This window comes from Jaculus jaculus, chromosome 4, assembly GCF_020740685.1.
Source record: "Jaculus jaculus isolate mJacJac1 chromosome 4, mJacJac1.mat.Y.cur, whole genome shotgun sequence".
NCBI lineage: Eukaryota > Metazoa > Chordata > Mammalia > Rodentia > Dipodidae > Jaculus > Jaculus jaculus.
Window position 1 is genome coordinate 168116253 of NC_059105.1, and position 23049 is coordinate 168139301.

A 23049-nucleotide genomic window follows, 5' to 3' on the forward strand; every position below is an offset into this window, starting at 1 on the left:
GAGGAAAGGCTTAAACAAATGATGGTATGCATGTCTAGGGCTACTTATGCTGCTACTTTTTAGATAGACAGACAGAGAGACAGAGAGAAAGAAAAAAATTTAGGAGTTAGTAAAAACTAAGCAAACTGTTGAGCGTAAGACCATGTACATACATGTACATATCTATCTGTGCACTGAATATGTAAGTAACCATCAAAGACAAACTCTGCAGGATGCACAGGAGAGTGGCTGTCTGGGGAAACAGGGAAGGGATAGGGAGCTCTGTGAGGAGGAATTTTGCTCCTTAGCATAAGTAGAAAGAGAGTTATACTATTTCTCTGCCTTAGTGTGAAGAATAAGTCAAGGGTGAGCATGGTTAAAGATGGGTATAGACGGGCTGGTGAGATGGCCCAGTGGTTAAAGGCGCTTGCTTGCAAAAACCTGCCAGTATGGCTTCAATTCCCAGTACCCACGTAAAACCAGATGCACAAGTGGTACTTGCATCTAGGGCTCATTGACAGTGGCAAGTGACCCTTGCACATCCATTCTCTCTCTCATAAGTAAATAATAATAAAAAAAAAATTTTTTTTGAGAATGAGTTCCACTCTAATTCAGGCTGACGTGAAATACATTCTGTAATCTCAGAGTGGCCTTGAACTCACGGCAATCCTCCTACCTCTACTTCCCGAGTCCTGGATTAAAGGTGTATACCACCACAACCAGCCTAAAAATTCCTTTTAAAAAAGGTGGACAGAGCTGGATGTGGTGACACACACCTTTAATACCAACACTCGGAAGGCAGAGGGTAGGAGGACTGCCGTGAGTTTGAGGCCACCCTGACACTATGGAGTGAGTGAGTTCCAGGTCAGCCTGGGCTAGAGAGCAAGACCCTACCTCAAAAAATCAAAAAAATAAAAAGGGAAGAGAAAGGAAGGGAAGAGGGTACTTAATAGGTTGGTATTGTATATATGTAAGTACAATGATTGAGATGGGGAGGTAATATGATGGAAAATGGAATGTCAAAGGGGAAAGTGTGGGGGGGAGGGTATTACCATGGGATTTTTTTTAATAATCATGGAAAATGTTAATAAAAATTAAATTAAAAAAATAATAATAATACTAAATAAAAACGGTGGACAGGGCTGAAGAGATGACTTAGCAGTTTTGGCGCTTGCCTGTGAAGCCTAAGACCCATGTTTGACTCTCCAGCTCCCATATCAAAGTCAAAATAACAATGTCCCTCAAGCTCCAGGGGCTTTGCTTAGTGGTGCCTGATCATTGCTCAGGATTACTCCTCACAAATGATGTCAGACACCGAAACTCTAATTGCTGATTATCTTTTTTTTTTCTTCCATTTTTCTTGAGACAGGTTCTTGCTACATAGCCCAGGCTAGACTCAAACTCATGATCCTTCTACCTCAGTATTCCCAGTGTTTAGCAGCTGAGTGCTGGAAGTACAGACACGAGGCACCATTCCTGGCCAATACTCATCTTTCGTTCCTTTACTTCCTCTGTTTTCTAAGAAGCAATGCATCCTAAACCAGCTTCCTGGACTCTGGGCCTGGGGCTCTGTGACTTTCTGCTACCTTCATCTTCATGAACTCCCTGTAACCACTGGCAAACAGTTACTACTGAGAGTTTACTGTGTGTGTCAGACATTCTGCTATCTGACAAAGATATAAAAAGGACATACAGGAACTGAGCCTATGGAGGCTATAGTTTAATAAATGCAAATGCATAAAAAATGGTGTAATACAGTATGATAAGGGCTGTAACACAGCACACATACAAAAGCAAGGTATAACAAAAGATGACTGGAACTTTCTGGAAGTGTCAAGAGGCCAGTTTCACAGAATGATGAAAGAAATCAGCTTGATAGAAGCTTGAGAAGGAACATGGCTGGAGATGTGAGCTCTGGGTTCAGTGAGACACTTGTTTCAAAAGGTAAGGTGGAAAGCAATTGAAGAAGATATCCAATGTTGATCTCTGGCTTCCACATGCACACCTATACATGCATGCACACCACAGACATATACATGTGGGGGGTAGGGAGGAAGGAAAAAGAAAAAGATCCAAAAGACAGTGTAAGTATGGGTATCCCAAAATCAAAGAGATGAGGCTGAAGAGAAGGCTTAGTGGTTAAGGCGCTTGCTTGCAAAGCCTAAGGACCAGGTTTGATTCCCCAGTACCCACACAAGCCAGATGCAAAAGGTGGCACATGTGTCTGGAGTTCATTTGCAGTGGCTAGAAGCCCTGGTGTGTCCATTCTCTCTCTCTCTCTCTCTCTCAAATAAATAAATAAATAAGTAATTTTAGAAAACTGAAACAGATGAATGCCTCAAGGAACTGCAAATCAGAACAGTCACAGTGCCAGTCACAGGAAAGGAGCTGAAGCAGTAAGTAGAGACCAGGGAATGCCAACTGCCCATGAAATCTTTCAGCAATGTAGGCAATGGACTCACATCTGTGCTTTACAGCAAACGCTGGGCAAGCAGACCTGAGATGTCAGACAGAAATGAGAACGCAGGGAGAAAACACAACTGTCTACACAAGAGGTGACGACGCCATGGCTCAAGGTGGGGTCTCCCAAGGGGTGAGGAAGGAGGTCGAGTCTACACTCAAATGCCTGGGCGGCAGGACTTGGTGGTCGCCATGAACGAGATGAAAGCACTGAGGAAGAGCAAGAGAAAGAACAGGTTAGAGGAGGTAAGACAAGGAGTCTGAGTCCCTGAGTTGGAGGGACATTCTAGAACTAGAACCTAGCTATAGCACAGTCATTATGTAATTCTGAAGCTAAGTGGGATGATCCGGATAATAGATATAATTTCAGAATTATTCAACAATGAAAATTAAGGGAAAGCTGCTTAGGGACAATATATTCAATGTGGTGATCAGCATTTAGACAGAATGCTAGAGAAATAAAACTCCCAGGGTTCCGCAAAGAAAACAGAAATGAGCTAAACAAATGAAGTGAGGAGCAGAGAAGTAGAGAAGGAACAGAAAAGGCATATTGTGGGCTGGAGGGATGGCTTAGCGGTTAAGGCGCTTGGCAAAGCCTCAGTAGCCAGGTTCAATTATCCAGTAACCATGCAAGCCAGATGCACAAGGGGGCGCACGCGTCTGGAGTGTGTTTGCAGTGGCTGGAGACCCTGGTGTGCCCATTCCCTCTCTTACTCTCAAATAAATAAATAAATATTTTTTTTAATGATTTATTTTTATTTTTATTTATTTATTTGAGAGCGACAGAGAGAAGGAAACAGAAAGAGAAAGAGAGAATAGAAGCACCAGGGTTTCCAGCCACTGTAAACCAACTCCAGACACGTGTGCCCCCTTGTGCGTCTGGCTAATGTGGGTCCTGGAGAGTCAAGGCTCGAACCGGGGTCCTCAGGCTTCACAGGCAAGCGCTTGATGCTAAGCCATCTCTCCAGCCCAATCTTTTTTTTTTTTTTTTTTTGGTTTTTCGAGGTAGGGTCTCACTCTGGCCCAGGCTGACCTGGGATTCACTATGTTATCTCAGGGAGGCCTCGAACTCATGGAGATGTGATCCTCCTACCTCTGCCTCCCGAGTGCTGGGATTAAAGGCGTGCGCCACCACGCCCAGCTCTTTTTTTTTTTTTAAAGGCATATTGTGCAGTGAAGGAAAGTGAAAGCTTCAACACAAGGGGGCAGTTAGTGGGCAACCTCACCTCTGATTCTTCTTGTAGCCGCAGGCAGTTGTCCAAGAACAGAAGTGATCGGTCCACAGCCTTTCTGGCTCTTTTTCTGGAAGTTGTTTCCTCACAAGATGCCTCACCATCTGAGAGGCACTGGAACCAGTCTGGCTGCAGGGCATGCTGAATTGCCATGAACTTGGAAACCGTCATTTCCACTCGACCTCCAACACCCCATACAGACACAGACTGCCATGGAGTAAGACGATGAGGAATCAGCAGGAGTAAAATGCACATGAAAGGAAAGGAGTTTATTTTCACAACTGGAGAGATGGTGTTAATTCAACATCCTAGACACGGTGAATAAGAGATGCACTATACTCCAAATTCTCTGGAGACCTCATGGCCCAGATAGAACGTAATGGCCATGCAAGCCAACTTCTGATCTAGCCTCCAAAGAAGTGTTTATTACCGATCTCTGACAAAACCTTCCACTGTCCTCTGTCCCATCATCTCTACCCCATCTCATACTTCCAGTGCCTGCCTAAACCACAGACTAATTCTTCTTAATTTCAGTTGCATTTTTCCCTTTTTTAAAAAACATTCCATTTGTTTATTTGAAGGCTGGGGGGAATGAATTGCCAGGGCCCCCAGCCGCTACAAACTCCAGACACATGTGCCAACTTACGTGGCTTACGTGGGTCCTGGGGAATCGAACCTGGGTCTTTTGGTTTTGCAGGCAAGCATCTTAACCACTAAGCCATCTCTCCAGCCCTGCATTTTACCTTTTGATTGAAATACCCTTCTTCTACTTCTTTGCCTGGCTAAACACTACTCATCCTTTGAGAAACTAAACTTGAATGTCCTACTCTAATGTGTTCCCCCAAAGTTTCTTGAATATAATTGATTGCTAAGGTTCTGTTGAGCTCTTATGCTTCACTGTTACTCCTTTAGAAACGACAGGCGCTACTGTATGCTTGTCTAACTAGTGTGAGCTAATTCATGTCTACATCCTCAAAGCAGACTAGGGGACTCGTTGACATTTACACACACTTCTAAGTCTGAGGTAGACACAGAATTGTGTGTAAAGACTTAAGTGTGGTAGTTCACAAGACTCTATGAATGGTCCATCTCTGGCTACTTCTCTCCCAACAGCGTCTGTTCTTTGAAGAGCCCACACGACAGATACAGATGGAGAGCCTGCGTGCAGTTCCTCTCGCTGGCAGTGCGGTACAAGGGGTGCTCTTTAGGGCTGGGCCGGGGCTCAGCGGTGAACCACTTGCCGCACATGCAAAGAAAAAGCAGTCAGCCAGCCATGGTGGCACATGCAGCACTTGGAAGGTAGAGAAAGGAGAATCAGGAGTTTGAGGCCAGCCTGGGCTGTGTGGAGCCCTGTTTTAAATACAAACAGAAAAAGAAAAAAGAATACTGTTTAAATTAACCCTCTCTGTGTGTCAAATGGGATAGGTAACTGAATAAAAAAATATTTTCTTTTGAATACAAATTTAAGAAATGAAAAACAGCTCCAAATGAAAACCTGGACATAGTCTTCACAGGTACAGTTAACTGGTACTGTCGACAGCTAACAAGCGAGTGCCAGAGAAGTGACTGCATTTGGGGAGCAATGGTGCACACTGCAGCCCTTGTCCTCAGAGCCAGGGCCACCAGGACTGCCTCTCTGGGCAAGCTCCTGACAAGGTCCCCTGATCCCACTCCTGACTAGTTAAAACCGCTGGCCAGGGTCCAGCCTTTCCAAACTCTCCCCGCCCAGCAGGCAGTTCTACAGCCAGGCTCTGCTATACACAGTCTTGCACATGACGACGCTCAATGGCCACCTTCCCACTCTCCCTGAAGTTGTGAAAACTGCAAATAAAGCATGGTATCAAAAGACTATTGTTCATGGAGAGATGGCTTAGTGGTTAAGCGCTTGCCTGTGAAGCCTAAGGACCCCGGTTCGAGGCTCGGTTCCCCAGGTCCCACGTTAGCCGGATGCACAAGGGGGCGTACGCGTCTGGAGTTCGTTTGCAGAGGCTGGAAGCCCTGGCACGCCCATTCTCTTTCTCTCTCTCTCTCTGTCTTTCTCTCTGTGTCTGTCGCTCTCAAATAAATAAATAAATAAAATATTAAAAAAAAAAGACTATTGTTCATGCTCTCCTCATGGCAGTTTCTTTTTCTGGCATTCACTTGACCTTCCTCTACCTCGAAAGTTTTGTAACAAGAAAGGTGAGGATATAGCCCTTGCCCTAACTCAAGCTTAGGCAGCCCGACCCACTCCCACAAGCCATTCCATTCCAACAAGATCATCACCACAAACAGAAGGCATGGTGCCATTATTCCAGACATGGGGATTCTAGCGTTTGAGGACCACGAATAAGCTGACTTCCAGGGGACCCTTCTGAGAACACACCTTATTTGTTACATAGCCAGCTGGGCAGGGGCTCACTGGATCATGCAGGGAACAATAGAAGAGCGAATCTGGCATACCTGCATAAATATCAAAAAGAACCATGAGAGTGTTTACATCGATAATTGCACTGCGGGCCTTTGGACAGGGAAGAGCTTCGCAGAGCACACTGTAGTGGCAAATAAAGCAAGTCTACTCACAGTAAGCAGTAGGAACCTAACCTTGGGATTCCAGAAGGCCTACAAACAGGATAGGGATGATTACTCTGAGACTGTCATCCTCCAAGAAGAATTAACGATAAAGGCTCATGTCTAACAATGTAGAAAGTTTCTATGAGGTAAAGAAAGGCACATCGTAACGTACGAGATACAGTGAGATTTTAGTGACAGGCTGAGTCCTGTCATTTTGATTTAAAGTACATTCTGTTCTCAGAGATAGTCTACTCAGGCTGGTCTTGAACTCAGACCCTCCTGCCTTCGCCTGCCCACTGCTGGGCTTGCGGGCCCGCACTACTCTCCCTGGCTCAGAATCTGGTGCAGACTATGTGCAGAACTGGCTATTAGAAAGACGGAGTGATACAGTCAAAAGGTAATCTTACTAATAATAAGTAAATCTCATTAATACTAGTCATGGATACTGAGGATCAGGATTACAGGGAAGCTATAGGGTTCTTTGAACAGATCTCATTTGGATCTCTATGTTTTACAGACGCAACATGATAACTTTGCAGATTCTTATATCAAAAAGGTAAGATTGCTTTTTCAAAATCCTCAAAATGATTAATAAACCATATACACTTAAATTTCATATGCTATTTTACATAAGAAAAAAATGGGTTTAGAGACAAAAAAACAAAGCAAATTAAAAACCTCTGCAGTTCTCTACCTTATTTTCCAATTTTCAATTGTTATAATTATCTCTAGAAAACTTATGTTAGCTACACTGACTTAATCAGAGGTTCACACACTTTCAACCTGGTGATTAGAATTGGCCTCAGGTCGAGGAGAATGCAATTACATAAATTCCTTTCCTGAACCAACAAGGTATCATGTTGTTTCCTTAAGCAGAAAATGAGTAACTGAGAAAGAGGTTTTCTCTTAGTGAGTCCTGCCTCCTGGAGAAGAGAATCGGAAGAAAGCCATTCACAGAGGGTCACCTGAGCTAAGCTTCCCTCTAACTAACTGAGCACGTGGATCTGCACAAAGTCCACTGCCACAACTCAAGGCAGTTACCAGATCCGAACATGGCCGTGTGTACACTCTTTCTTCATGACTGAGGGTCACGTATGCGGACCGCTCTGAAGCTCAGGCTTCAACGTGGACTCCCTGCGGTGGCCTCTGCCCAGAGTGTGCCCCGCCCCTGTCCACCACCACAGCTGCACCATGGCTCCCAATCCTGACTCACAACTGCTCTCTTTTGCGTCGCCACAGATGGCCCTCATTTTCTCCCTCAAGAACCCTTCTTTTATTCCACACCTTCCACATGGATTCAGAGCAGGTTATGGGCTCCTTCTTACAGGCGTCGTGATCTGTGGGTGCATACTGGACTCTGCAGAGCAGGCAGAAGCAACTGTTTCCTATTCAACTTTGAATCCCCAAAACCTAGTTCACACATGTTCCAAAGGTGTTTATTAAAATAATGAATAAAGCTGGGTGCGGTGGCGCACGCCTTTAATCCCAGCACACGGGAGGCCACGGCAGGAGGATTACTGTGAGTTCAGAGGCTACCCTGCGTGACTTCCAGGTCAGCCTGGGTGAGAGTGAGACCCTATCTTAACAAACAAACAAGTGTACAAATGAATATCATTAAGTCCGCAGCACTTCCAATCACATCAAAAGTCACAAACACAAACAACTGAAATAACGTTTACCTATAAAGTTTCCAATTCCTTTCTTATACTCTGCCAGGACCTCATGATGCTCTGCCCTGTAAGTAAAATAGCAATATTTCAGTCTGTAGGAGCTATGTACAATAACGAAAGCTTTCTTCCTCTCACCCAAGTAAGGCATCATTAGTTAAAGAGTTCCAACTCATGAGCCTGCATTCACTAGTCAGAAGTTAAGGTCTGTAGTTTGCAAGACATTCTGCGAGAACAGAAGTGGGTAAAGATCAACTGTTTTGCAACACTTGGATTTGCTTCCTTCTCTTGCCCATTTATAATCAGTTATTAACACAATAATTCAGTTTCTTTCTTTCTTTTATTTTTATTTTTTTTGGTTTTTCTTTTCTTTTTTTTTTTTTTTTTGGTTTTTCAAAGTAGGGTCTCGCTCTAGCCCAGACTGACCTGGAATTCACTATGTAGTTTCAGGGTAGCCTCGAACTCACGGTGATCCTCCTACCTCTGCCTCCGCATGCTGGGATTAAAGGCGTGCACCACCACACCCGGCTAAACTCAGAGTTTCTTGACCATACAGCAGGTTCCTCAAGCAAAGTCGGCTTGTATTTCCATAGTATGACTTGACTCTTAGTTCTACCCCATATGCTAGTACAGGTAAGTAAGGTGTAGAAAGCAGAAAAACCTTAAGAGACTGGTGTATGTTGACAGCCATGAGCTGAGTTCTTCCAGAGCATTCACTATACTGCCACCCAGGGAGCAGAAGCAGTAAGGGTAGAACACGTCTGGAGGGCTGAAGGAAACGGCAAGCAGTGCTAACAGTCTGACCAACCTGTAGCTCCAGCTTAGGACCGAATGATGTGTGACATCTAATCTCTCTTCTGAGTTTATTCTGAAAATCTACAAACTACACATATGAGAAAAAGAATTCTTTGTTGCCCCTGATTAAGGGCTGGACACTCACCAGGATGACAGTGTAAGCTGGGCCATGGCCGGAACCCCCTGGACCTTATGTAGTGTGTGATCAGTCAGGTGTGGGGCGGAGCCAGTCCTGGTGTACAGAAGACAGCCTGGAATGTCCATGGTGCGGTCCTCCGCTTTGCCTAGGTTTTGTATTTTGCCTAGGCGACAGCCATTAACGACCTTGGTGAGACTTAGCTTCATCCTTAGGGACTCCTCCGGAACCTGGCAAGGAAAGAGCATTAGGTTCAGGTGCTTCATGACATGGAAAGGCTAAACACTTTCTAAAGAAAACACTATGCCAGAAAACGAATGCCTGTCTATTACCGTTACCTATTTCTTGAGCATGAATGAAAAGACAGACTAGGAGCCTTCCCCAAAGCCCCAGAGCAGTACGATGACATCAACCACTTTTTAATCAGGTCATGGATTTTTCCCCCTAAGTTGAAAAAAAAAAAGCAAATGGGAGGACGAAAATAGGAAGACTATAATCGTGTAAAAAGTCATCGAGCTGATACACCGGATCTTGAGAGCATGCATAGGGAAGGGTCATACTGTATGTCAATGTGTACAGGGAAGGGTCTGCATGTTACTGACTTAAACTACTTTCTTCTTTCTCTACTTTGAGAGAATACTAAGCAATATACTTGTTTTCACTAATAATGCTTTTCTGTAAAGAAAAGACTCAAAGACAGCATACTGACACTCATGAAAACATGAAGATGCTTCAAAGAACATAAAGCAAAAACTAAACAGGTCGTCTCTAGGGTGGGATAGTATTCCAGTTCATTCTCATATTCTATCCCAACAGGTGAGAAACTACATAAAGCAGATGAATGGTCCACAGACAAGTTTTCATTACTTTTGTAATTAAGAAAGACAAGTTTTTGTTTAAGGAAAAGGGCACATTTCTAATTTCTATGGACACAACAGGAGGCGGAACATAGAAAACATCCTTTATTTGTAGGATACTGCTCATTAATTAGTACTTAGTGTGGAAAACTCTTGTTCTACTTTTAAACTGCACTACAAAACTTGATGAGCCAGCCGGGTGTAGTGGCACACACCTTTAATCCTGGCCCTCTGGAGGCCAAGGCAGGAGAAGCACTGTGAGTTCGAGGTCATCCTGAGACTACATAATGAATTCCAGGTCACCTTGGGGAAGCCTACCTTGAAAAACCACCCCCCAAAAGAGAAATTCTGACTATACCATCATTATTATAAGTTGTCACAAGTGCAGAAACAAAAATTAATGTCATTAGAACTCATACAAACAAAAGTTAAGGGGAAAATTATGTTTTAACAGTGAATACTGTAAAAGCAATTTAAAAATCCTGTTGATAGACATTATAAGTGATAGCAGAAGAAAATTCATCCTGTCAAATTATAAAAACATAGTTACAGCCTAATAAGAATATAATCTAAAAAATATGAGAAGAATCACATTCTTTATTATCAGATTACACTTATTTTACATGTTAAAAATAGTTTCATATTTTAAACAAATAATGCAGTAAAGCAATTCTATAGCAAAATGAAAGGTAGTGTTGCAACCTCAGTAGGCTGGGGAGCATGGAGGCACAGTGACAAGAAAGGCACTGCGAAGACGATGAGGCTAATGGTTGGTTCATTCAGAATAACAGGTACCGATCCATGGAGTCTCAGGGTGGCCTCAATCTCACAGTGATCCTCCTACCTCTGCCTCTCAAGTACTGGGATTAAAGGTGTGCACTACCATGCCTAGCCTAAGAGTTGTATTTTTAAATTAAATTCATATTTAAAGGCAGTAAGAACCTTTAGAGGGTAAAGCTAATATATTTTGAAAATTAAAGTTTAAGATGAGTAGACAAAGAAAATGTGATATATGTATATAATGAAGTAATACTCAACCATAAAGAAAAACTCTATGTCACTTTTAAGAAAATGGATGGAAATAGAACTCATCATGTTAAGTGAAATAAATCAGACACAGATGACAAGTGTCCCGTTTTTCCTCACATGTGGAAACTAGAATAAAAAGGATCTATATGAAAATAGCATAATAAAACTCATTACTTGGTATGCTAGCCTAAAATGATAATAACAACTAGTAATAATTTTAAAGGACTTGAAAATAGCAGAGGCACTACGAGGGAAGGTAGTAAGGAAGAACGACTGTTATCAGGGTGAGAGGAGAGGGGAAAAGCAGGTAAGAAGGAGGTAGGCGGAAGCGTGGGTACTACATACAAATGAAGCACCACATATGTATGTATGGGAGTGTCACATCCAATCCCATTGTGCAATTGCAATATATAATTAATATGCATAATTAACAATTATCACTTATTTATTTTGATCTTTGGAAGTAGGGTCTCACTCTAGCTCAGGCTGACCTGAAATTCACCATGTAGTCTCAGGCTGGCCTCGAATTCATGACAATCCTCCCACCTCTGCCTCCCAAGTGTATCACCACACCCAGTAATAATTATTATGTAAAAGAAGAAAGTTTAGGGTTCTAGAATGTCACCAGTTTTCATGATCTCTTTCCATCAAACCTATGGCTTTGCTTTTCTATTTTATTAATAATAAATGACATAAGGCTTCTGACGAGGAAACTCAAATTCCCAATACTTCGGTAACCTTGTGCTTAGTGTCTCATATAGTGTATAGCTGCCATCTGACTCTAGATTTGCTACAAGCAGTTTCTAGGGGTTCAGCGTGGTCGGCAGACTTTAGCCTGGGAACTCTTCATCACCATCATCACCTGCTCTGCCATTTTATAATCACGAATCTGAACCTCAGCAAGAATAATCATAGATGTGATCTAGAACACAAACCTTCCAGAAAGAGGCCTGTGCTATTTATAACATGCTTTCTTTGGGTGAGAGTAAATCTGATATGCTGTAAGATATGCTCTGGTCACACATGTGCACACACATCCTGTATCACAGCATAGCCACACAGAGAAACAGGTGATTTTTAAAAACTGTATATGAAGGGGGCTGGGAAGATGGTTCAGTGGTTATGGCAATTGCTTGCAAAGTCTGATTGTCTGGATTTGTTTACCCAGTACCCATGTAATAATGCCACATGCACAGAGTAGCACATGTGTTTGGAGTATGCAGTGGCAAGAGGCCCTAGCATGCATATTCATTCTCTCTCTCTCTCTCTCCTTGCAAATATATACATATACATACACACATAAATGTGCGCGCGCGCGCACACACACACACACACACACACACACACACATTCATGTAAGAAATCTGTAAAGGGCTGGAGAGATGGCTTAGAGGTTAAGTGCTTGCCTGTGAAGCCTAAGGACCCTGGTTCGAGGCTCGGTTCCCCAGGTCCCATGTTAGCCAGATGCACAAGAGGGCACACGCGTCTGGAGTTCGTTTGCAGAGGCTGCAAGCCCTGGCGCGCCCATTCTCTCTGTCTCCCTCTATCTGTCTTTCTCTCTGTGTCTGTCGCTCTCAAATAAATAAATATAATAAAAACTTTAAAAAAAAAAAAAGAAATGTGTAAAAACATTTCCCCCTACCAAGAATATACTGTGGAAATTCATAAACAGAAGTATTTCTTACACCATTTGACCCGCACCAGCAGAACAACACATGTGCACGGAAGGCAGCCACTGGTCAGGTCTGGCCTTCCTTTAAAAGCTTTGTGCCTGATCTTGTCCACACCCGCCCACATCCATCACTTAGGGACAGGCTCAAACCAACCAACCTCAGTAGGAGGCTAAACCACAAAGGTCAGACTCGGAAGGAATGCAGGAGCCAGTGCAGTACACTGCTGCCCCGTAGAAAGGCCACACAGGAGCTGAACAGAACGCCGAGTGCACGGCAGACAAGTGCCGTGATATTCAGAAAGGCAACTCAGAACCCCTTGAGGGCACTCCCCAATCGCGCAGGGGCATTCAAATCGAGACGCCTGGACTCTTGGCTTCAAGACTCACTTTGCTCTTGGGAAACACCCAGTTCCTTCCTGATATTAGGAAAGAATGGGCTTGTCCTTGTCCCTATCACTTTAACTTAAGTCTGACAGCATTTTCACACATCTCCCTTCCCCACTCCTGCCCCAACAGAAGAAACAACTCTTTCCATCCTTTTCTTTTTCCTTTTTTCTTTTTTGAGGTAAGGTCTCACTCCAGGCCAGGCTTACTTGGAACTTACTCTGACTACAGGCTGACTTCAACAAACAGCAGTCCCACCTCAGCCTCTGGAGCGCTGGGATTCAAGGCATGAGCCGCTACACCAGGCTTAGCCCCTTTTACACTTGACCAAAGGTCCTTTGTAACTCTAGAGAAGAGCTTCTCAAACTTTCACCACTGACACCACCTTTTTGTCCAAGAAATTTTAATGTGACCCTAGGCATACAGTTATACAAAAGAGTTATACAAATCAAACTTATTGATAACAAATCACAAAAAAATTGGTTTAGGGCTGGGGAGATGGCTCAAAATTTAAAGGCACTTGCTTGCAAAGCCTGCCAACCAGGATTCAGTTCCCCAATAATCAGGTAAGACCCTACATAAAGCCAGGCGCCCAAAGGCACAAAGTGGTGCATGTATCTGGAGTCAATTTGCTGCGACAAGAGGCTTTCGCACACTAATCTTTCATTCCCTCTCTTTCCATCTCTCTCTCATACATACAAACAAAATAAATACATCAAGTTTTTTTAAAAAAAGAATGGGAATTCTTTAAAAAAATATTTTAGTTGGGCGTGGTGGCACACACCTCTAATCCCAGCACTCAGAAGGCACAGGTAAGAGGATCACCACCATGAGTTCGAGGCCACACTGAGACTACATAGTAAAATCCAAGTCAGCCTGAGCTAGAGCGAGACCTTACCTCAAAAAACAAAAAAAGAAAAAAAAAATGAAAGTGACTCTTTAGTATGCATAGTCTTACCATCTATGAAAGACAAAAGCAATTTACATACTAATGAGGTAGATGTGTTTATTTCTAGACAAAAAATTAGTTGGGCATGGTGGCACTTGCCTTTAATCCCAGCACTCAGGAAGGCAGAGGTAGGAGGACAGCCAAGAGTTCGAGGCCACCCTGAGACTACACAGTGAATTCCAGGTCAGCCTAGGCTATTGCAAGACCCTACCTTGAAAAGCCAAGAAAAGAATTAAATCTTGGCTGAATATTTGATACTGTAAGATACAGAACACCTTCAACACTTCAAAGTTGATCAATACTTTCCCCTTCTTTTATTCCTTTTCCTTTTTTTTTTTTTTTTGGTCTTTTTCAAGGCATGGTATCATTGCAGCTCACTCTACAGTGAAACTCACTCTAGTCACAGGCTGGCCTCAAACTCACTGCTATCCTCCTACCTCAGCCTCCCTCTCAGTGCTAGGATTAAAGGCATGTGCCACCATGCCCAGCCCAGTATTTTAATTTTATAATCATTAATGCTGAGAAGGCCACTTTGCATAACATATGCTCTAAAAAATGGCATGGGTATGTTAGGGCCAGTTCAGAAATCGTTAGAAATTCTGTCTTAATCCTATGCCAAAAATCACTTAGCAATTTTTTAAAATGAAACTCAAGTCAGCAACTGATAGTTCTTCCTTAAGGCTTTTCTAGAAACTCCTGTAGAAGTAAAGTGAAAAGCACAACATCAGCAGTATAAAGAGACAAGGGAAGGGAAGGGGTGATAATAAAAAATAAATACAAAACCATTTGTTATCTAGGAGATCACTGGGTCTTCTAAAGTGATATAACTCTAAGCCCTTTCAGACCAATGATCTCTTAGGTAACAAATGGTCACTTCACTTATACAGGAGTTTCTAGAAAAGCCTTAAGGAAGAACTATCAAAGTGCAGGCATAAGTGAGAAGCCATTAGTATCACAAAGGCTAGCAAGGTTCCCTGTGCTTCTGGCAATACTGTACCTAACACTGCTAGTACTACTCCTGTCCTTCACCTGTCAGGAGAGAAGGAATTTTTAAAATGTCTCTTAAATGGATTCTCTGCATACTGTCATGGAAAGATGTCCAAAACTCGCTGATGCCACACCTTTTGTGAAAGGGAAACTATAAGTACACAGCCCCTTCGCCCCTCACTCCCCATACAGCCTCAGTAATAATAATGCGTGCACAGAAAAAGTGTGGGGGCTTCTAGGACAGTAAGAGGTCCTGAGCTGACTCAGAAATGATAGATGTTGTAATTCTAGGCATCAGCACCAGAAAATGAGGAGACTGGAGGAAGAATATTAAAAAAAAAAAAAAAAAAAAACTTACATCATTTGGTAGGGAGAGATAATAATATTAAATTTACTAGTTATGTGTGTTAAAAGTTTAGAAATAAGCCGGGCGTGGTGGTGCATGCCTTTGATCCCAGCACTAGGGAGGCAGAGGTAGAAGGATCACCATGATTTCAAGGCCACCCTGAGACTACCTAGTGAATTCCAGGTCAGCCTGAGCTAGAGTGAGACCCTACCTTGGGGGAAAAAAAAAGTTTAGAAATAGGACTGGAGAGATGGCTTAGCAGTTAAGGTGCTTGCCTACAAAGCCAAAGGATCTAGGTTCAATTCCCCAGTAGCCACATAAGCCAGATGCACAAGGGGGCACATGCACCTAGAGTTCATTTGCAGTGGCTGGAGTCCCTGGAGTCCCTGGAGCAACCATTCTCTATCTATCCCTCTGCTTCTTTCTCTCATATAAATAAAATATTGTATTTTTTAAGTTTGGAAATAATCATTAAGGAAATAGACAGAATGCAAATGACCAGCTCTGTTGGGGAGCCATACAGGAAGACACAGAAAAAAATTATTAAGCCAACAGAAGCAAGAAAAAGATCAAATAAAGTACACAAACATTAGAAAATACAGGGTTGGGGAGATAGCTTAGTCAGTGAAGTCCTTGCCTTGCAAACATGCAGGCCTGGATTCCATCCCCAGAACCCGAGTAAGAAAAGCCAGGTCACGTGGGTAATCCCAATGCCCCAGGCAGACCCCTAGGACTCACTGGCCAGTCTAGCCTATTTGGTGAATTCCAGGCAAGTTCCAGCCTGTCTCAAAAAAGGTGGGCAGTGCTCTGACGAACACCACCAGAGTTTGTCCTCTGGCCTCCACATACAAGCTCACATACATGCACACACACACCCACAGACATATTTTACCTACACACACAGACACGCACATGCAGGCATATAAACAAAGTTAATTATTTCCATTAACCTTCATACCAAACACATAATGTAAATAAATGACATTATTATCTGCATTTTACAAATCAGGAAAGTGAAGCTAATAAAGTCAGCACGGTTAAGGGGCAGAACTAGTCTGTAAATTATAGAAGTCTAGCTTTGAAGGCTACACCCTAATGGGCTAGAAGCTTAGGAAATGCTACAACTTGAACACATGCAATGTTTACATATTAAGTAGTATTAAGACATCACTCAAGGGGCTAGAGAGATGGCTCAGTGGTTAAAGCACTTGACTGTAAAGTCGAACAACCTAAGTTCAATTCCCCACTACCCACATAAAGCCAGATGAACAAAGTGGCACATGCATTTGCAGTGGCTAGAGGCCCTGGCCTGCCAATTTTTCTCTCTCTGCTTACATATAAATAAATAAATTTATAAAAGATATAACTCTAGGGCTGGGGAGATAGCTCAGTGGGTAAAGTGCTTGCTACACAAGTGTGAGTACCTGAGTTCAAATCTCCAGAACCCACGTCCAGCAGGACGCTGTAGGACTAGTTCAGGATACTGTCTATAATCCTAGTCCACCTAAGGAGAGAACAGAGGAGACAACAGGAGAATCACCCAGAAGACTGCAGGCTAGCTGGCCTGGCAAACACATCACACATGAACACACACACCTTCTGCCTCTACAACTTATCTCCACACTTATCCATACATCTATCATGTACTTGTACAAAAAAGGGGAGCTTGGGCTGGAGAGATGGCTTAGAGTTAAGGTGCTTGCCTGCACAGCCTGAAGGACCCAGGTTCGATTCCCCAGTACCCATGTAAGACAGATGTACAAGGTGGCACATGCGTCTGGAGTTTGTTTGCAGTGGCTGCAGATCCTGGCACGCCCATTCTCTCTCGAATGAATAAGCTAATTTAATTTAATTAAAGAAAATAAAGGGGGTTTGATGGAAACATACCATTATTATATGACCTCTGCAATTTGCTCTTTTCTTCCTAGAAATGCAAGATGTCATCTCTCCCGAGGAATCCACGCAGAACTAACTTACCCTTTTAAAAGCACTACCTTTGTGACAGTGAAAAGTCTGCGTGCCACAGAACTTCCTCAACCATCATCTTTCTGGTGGACACTCAACTTTAAGGGCAGGTTCCAGAATCACTGCAAAGCCTGAGGGCACAGCTTCCTGACCACATTTTCACCAGTTTAAGTGAAACGTGGCTTGTGTTTCATGGCAGAATGTTTTACATACACTGACTTTCAACCATTACAGCACTCCGATATAGTTTAGGTATCATGTATTTTGCAGATGAGGAAACTAAATCCCAACAGGTAGCTAGTTGATTCCAACGCTGCAGCTCTAAATCTCGCTCCACCTTATTAACATATGTGTGTGCGTGCGTGTGTTCTTGGTGGACTGTTCCCAAGAACATCTAGATCAGTCAAAAGCGAAGTTGTATTTGATTTCGTTTTTTTAGCCATCCCCGAGGCCCTAGACCGAGCGAAGCCCCCTAAACTCAGAGATTTCCCAAGTACCTGGGTGACTTGGAGAATTTCCGGCAAGGGCTGGTTGAAAGGCCCTTTCCTCGGGACACGAGCCGATATGCACGCGACCCTGGAGAACCCGAGCCTGCAGAAGCCAAGACCCACCGGGCCAACACAGAAGAGGGAAGGGAAGAGACGGTGGAAGTCAAGAGTACAACTTCTACACCACAACCAGGAAGGGTGGGCGCCGCACGACTCACGCGCCCCATTGCCCCGCCCCAGCAGGGGAAAAGAACACTTACCAACACCCTTCAACACACCTCCCAACTCCTTCCGCCTTCAGGACCCCAAAGTCCTCGCAGCGCGCTAACACGTGTCCGGCGTGAGAGATTCCCGGCCCTAAACCACCGCCTCGGATGCGAAGCCAATCAGGGATGTCTACGTCATCAGTAAGCGCCAGGGGAAGGCGAAGGACCTATCGCAGAAAGCGCAGTGAGCGCCTTCGCTGCCATGGTAACGGAGGGAACGCGAGCTGCCCGCCTGTAGCCTCCTGGGAGTAGTAGTTCCGCGGCGGCTGACGCTTGCCTTGCTTGAGCGTGATAGAACTACAACTCCCAGAGAGCCGAAGGCCGGCTTGTGTGATTTTTTTTTTTTTTTCCGCGGAGGTCTGGGCCTGAACGTGGAACATGCTGCTGGCGGGCCGGGGAAGGTCTTCCTCAAAGAAAAGGATGGGACCTAAGCGCTGGGAACGGCTCACAAGGAAGTCCCATCCCAAGGTGATTTCCAGTGGTCCAGTGGGGAGCTTTGAGTGGCAGGCAGCGGCCCAAGACTAGGCCCGGCGCTTCCCGCCCTGCGCTCTCGCGCTCTTCCGCCAGTGGCAGCCTCACCTGGCCTGGACCGCCAGAGCCTACCTGGCCCTGAGTGCAGGGGTTCCTAGGAGCCTCCGGGTTCTGGGTACTCAAGGATTTGCTGGGCAGCATCATAGAAGAACATTCTCCTCTAATCGGACAGGCCTGCTTGTGCCCACAAGATGAGAGCAGTTTGCCCCCAACCCATCCATTTGTCTGTCACCAATTATAGGACACTTCCTGCATCCCTCTCCCCTTTCCCTTCTCTTCTTCCCTCCCTCCCTTTTTCTCCCCTCACCCTTCCCTTTTTCAAGTATGAGGTGACTAATCTTTTCTTTTTAATTTAATCATTTTTATTTCAAGTATCTTTTAAAAATCGCAAATGGGTGCTGAATGGCTTAGCGGTTAAGGTGTTTCCTTGCAGAGCCTAAGGACCCAGGTTTAATTCCCCAGGACCCATGTTAACCAGATGCACAAGGGGGCGCACGTATCTGGAGTTCGTTTGCAGTGGCTGGAGGCCCTGGCGCACCCATTCTCTCACACTCTCTCCCCCCCCCCCTTTCTCTGTTAAATAAATGAATAAATAAATAAATCACAAATGGGGTTTTGTAATCCAAAGTTGAAACATTTATTCATCATTTTAAAAGTTGACAAGCAATTCCAGGCCATATTTTATACTTTCTAAATCCAATTGTTTTGGCCATTTTTTTTCAGATTGAGACCCATATTTAAATTACTGTATCTTAAATGTACATAACTATTGTACGCTAATCTTTATCGAAAGGAAGAGTACTCCCTTCCCAGTTTTACATTAGAATATCTAAAATGAGCTTGGGAGGGAATACCAAGTGGTTATTGAACATACCAATACTCAATTTATATGAGAACTTCTGAGTTCTTCAAATATTCAAAGATCAGATCTCCCTATCTTGTAACTTCTTTTTAAGGCACCTAGCTCTTGAAGGCATGAAAAAAAAAAAAAACGATAACCCCATTTTAAACTAGAAATATGTATGTGACATGCAAGGTTACAGTCACAACGTGTGTGCCTTCCAGGATACCTTTTTAACAGTCACAAAAATAAAATTTTTAAGTGTAAATGAGAGTACTTAAAATGGAGATATTTCTCAACTTTCAGCTGCAGAGCAGTTTCACCAGCTGTTTTCACCCTTTAGTTACACTTGCCTTGGAAAGAAAGAAAGAAAAGGAAAAGAAAGGGTCTTGTAGATGTGTGTGGCCTTTGTGAAGCCCCAGGACCATTGGTCTTGTGGTTTATTATAAACATACCAACTCCATGCACTGGACACATTCCCCACAGTGACACTAGATACTCCAGATACTAGAGGTCATAGGCCAAGAGACTGGGAAGTAAGGCTGCTCCTCCTGCATGTATCACTTGCCTAACAGATGGGATCCACAATATCTTATGACTAGAGACTTGATGAAAGGCCAAAATTTAGGACAAATTTCCTAGGGCTCCAAAAAGAGGTGGAGGGTTTTTTTTTGTTGTTGTTGTTTGTTTGTTTGTTTGTTTCTGATAGCGCTTATTCCTACTGTCTGCAGTATTGAAAAAGTAAGAACACAAGATCTTGAAATTCAGTTGTGTTTTAATAGGATCGGCTCTTCGTCGCAGTGACAAAATTATTCAGCAGGACAGCTGCATTCATTAGTTATCCGTAAGGTGCTTTGAAGGTGGTTAGGGAAGTGAGAATCACATGCCTTTCCCACCAACTGCTATGTGTCATTATGCTAGTTTAGATGTCCCCTTGTCTTGAAAACCCACCTAAATATATTTGCTAAGCAAATAATTTGTTAAGTGATTATCACAGGGGGATTCTATAAGCTTCTGGGAGTTAAGCGATTAGTAAAGGTTGTTCCTCATGGTCTGATTTATGATTTTCTGATTATCTGATTGATCTGGGTGGAGACTAATTTGCTTTCTACATCATTTTCTGCTCTGTGAAACAGCACAAGTCTTATTAAGTAGCTTTTATTCCACTCCCCATCTTTTGTTGGACCAACCAACATCTTCTACTATAGAATGGCCTCTGGCTACAGGCTGTTCCCGAAAAGAGGAACGAGGGGACCACACCTGTCTCCAAGCAGAAAATGCATGGTTAGTCAAAAAAGTTAATCACTTTGTTTGGGTTCTATGAGAAATATTATATGTAGCATTTATATACCTTGACTTTTTTTGTGTGTGTGGTCGTTCAAGGTAGGGTCTCACTGTAGCTCAGGCTGACCTGGAATTCACTACGTAGTCTCAGGGTGGTCTTGAACTCATGATGATCCTCCTACCTCTGCCTCCCAAGTGCTGGGGTTAAAGGCATGCGCCACCACGCCCAGCAATATACTTTGACTCTTAAACCTGGAGAACTTTAAAAATTTAAGGGTGCTTGGGCCCTACCCCAGAACAATTAAATTACAATCTCAAGATTGGCATAGATTAGAAAAAATAAAAACAATGTCTCAGAAAAGGATTTTGTTTTCTTGTACTATGCTTTTGTGATCTTTAATTGCTAGTCAGTGCTGAACTTCTCAATGAAAAGTTTTGAGGAAAGAATAAAAGATACATTTCCATGTGCTGTAGTGGGAAGGATAGATTAAATGGTAATGTTGATCAAAATGTTGCTATTTATTAATATTCTATGTCTATTTCCTACAGCCTGCTTTGGACCCTGACAATGTGGAACACTGGATGAAGGTAAGAACTCTTTCTATCACTCAGATAGGAAGAAAATTGAGAGTCAGGCATAATCAGATGGAAAAGAAATACTGATAGATCTCTACTTTACACATACTGCTCTCTTTATTCCCATGTTATTATGTATATTTTCTCAATTTTGTACATTTTTTTGTTTTGTTTTGGTTTGGTTTTTCGAGATAGGGTCTCACTGTGGTCCAGGCTGACCTGGAATTCACTATGTAGTTTCAGGGTGGCCTCAGACTTACGGCGATCCTCCTACCTCTGCCTCCCAAGTACTGGGATTAAAGGTGTGAGCCATCAATTTTGTACTTTTGAATACTTCTTTTACTATTCTGTTATTGTTCATTAAAGCATTTAAGTATAAATGATGGAAAAAAAAAACCAAGTATGTAGATATGGCCTTTCAACTGCCATGAGTATAAATGGAGAAGGTTCAAGGAAAGCAGGAGCTTTGGAGAGAATGCTGTGGTCTTCTTCAGGTGCTGGAAATGTTGCTCTGTAGTTACACTGCACAAAGCCAGTGGTTAAGAACAATAGGTACATCAGCAGAATTTTATGACTTCTTTTTTTTTTTTTTTTTTAGTACTTTTATTTATTTGCAAGCAGAGAGAGATAGAAGAAAGACAGAGAGAATGGGCATGCCAGGGCCTCCAGCCACTGCAAACAAACTTCAGACACATGTGCCACTTGGTACATCTGGCTTTCTGTGGGTACCAGGGAATTGAACCCAGGTAGTTAGGCTTCGCAGGCAAGTGCCATAACTGCTGAGCCATCTCTCCAGTCCATGATTTCTTTTTTTTAATTGTTTTTATTTTTTTTTTGTTTGTTTGTTTATTTGAGAGTGACAGACAGAAACCGACAGATAGAGAGAGAAAATGGGCGCACCAGGCCTCCAGCCACTGCAAACAAACTCCAGATGCATGCACCCCCTTGTGCATCTGGCTTACGTGGGTCTTGGGGAATTGAGCCTGGAACCTGAGTCCTTAGACTTCACAGGCAAGCACTTAACCACTAAGCCGTCTGTCCAGCCCCATCCAGTCCATGATTTCTATAACAATCTAAAAATGCAGTGAGAAGTCTCTTTGTGAAATGTGTTTTCTGTCACTGGAAGTATTCAGGTGGACTCTACACAGCCACTTAATGTTTGGGTAATAAAGCCTATATCTGAGGGCTGGAGACCCTCTGAAAAGATGGCTCTGTGGTTAAAGGTACTTGCTTACAAAGCCTGTTATGGGTTCAGTTCCCCAATATCCATACAGAGCCAGACGCACAAAGTGGCATGTTCAAGTGCAGAGGCAAGAGGCTCTGGGGCACCCATTTTCTCTCTCACACACATACACTTTCTTTCTCTCTCAAATAAATAAATCCAAAAACATTTTTTTAAAAGATTATGTTTGAGAGCTGGAGAGATAGCACGGCAGTTAAAGGTGTTTGCCTGCAAAGTCTGACATGCTGGATTCAATTCCCCAGCACCCACATGAAGGCAGGTACACAAAATGGCGCCAGAATCTGGAGTTTGTTTGCAGAGGCAGGAGGCCCTGGTATGCCCATTACTCACTCTCTTTCTGTCTGCCTTTTTGTCTCTTTCAAATAAATAACTAAAAAAAATTTTTTTGTTTTTTGTTTATTATTTGAGGTAGGGTTTCACTCTAGTCCAGGCTGATCTGGAATTCACTGTGTAGTCTCAGGTTGGCCTGGAACTCATGGTGATCCTCCTACCTCTGCCTACCCAGGGCTGGAATTAAAGGTGTGAGACACCACCCCTGGCTTATACATATATATAAATATATATATAATTATATTTGAACATCCATGGGGGGGGGGGAGGAATTAGGTTAGATAGCCTCTGAGTCCTCATGTAGTCCTAACATGTGTATTTTTCAGTCCAGGTACTGTTTGATTTGGAAGTACCTTAAAACTACTTTAGGAGCATACCTCTGAGTGTCAACTTGGCTACTTGCTATAGTCAATTCTTTTGTGTGTCAGATAGTTCAAAATCATTCAGTATCTTATCCAAGAAAATATCCTGTCTGATAG

General features: G+C 43.2%; 2 protein-coding genes across 5 annotated transcripts in view; one reads left to right on the top strand and one right to left on the bottom strand.

Moving 5' to 3' along the window:
* Qtrt2 (queuine tRNA-ribosyltransferase accessory subunit 2) overlaps window positions 1-17883 on the bottom strand; it is a 31056-nt gene extending 13173 nt beyond the window's left edge. The window contains exons 1-6 of one of the 4 annotated variants that reach the window (XM_045148321.1): window positions 17760-17879; window positions 16471-16550; window positions 8832-9052; window positions 7904-7959; window positions 6037-6113; window positions 3666-3878 (exon numbers count right to left, since the gene is read on the bottom strand). In XM_045148321.1, coding sequence (XP_045004256.1) covers window positions 3666-3878; window positions 6037-6113; window positions 7904-7959; window positions 8832-9031 — 546 coding nt within the window. In that variant the 5' untranslated portion in view covers window positions 9032-9052; window positions 16471-16550; window positions 17760-17879. Of the gene's footprint in view, window positions 1-3665; window positions 3879-6036; window positions 6114-7903; window positions 7960-8831; window positions 9053-16470; window positions 16551-17508; window positions 17624-17759 lie in introns of those variants that run through there. The other 3 variants (XM_045148323.1, XM_045148322.1, XM_045148324.1) reach the window with 3 other exon arrangements.
* Window positions 17884-18122: 239 nt separating this feature from the next.
* Window positions 18123-23049, top strand: part of Ccdc191 (coiled-coil domain containing 191) — an 82165-nt gene continuing 77238 nt past the window's right edge. Inside the window, exons 1-2 of the mRNA XM_045148247.1 lie at window positions 18123-18233; window positions 20971-21009. Coding sequence (XP_045004182.1) covers window positions 18144-18233; window positions 20971-21009 — 129 coding nt within the window. The 5' untranslated portion in view covers window positions 18123-18143. The remainder of the gene's footprint in view (window positions 18234-20970; window positions 21010-23049) is intronic.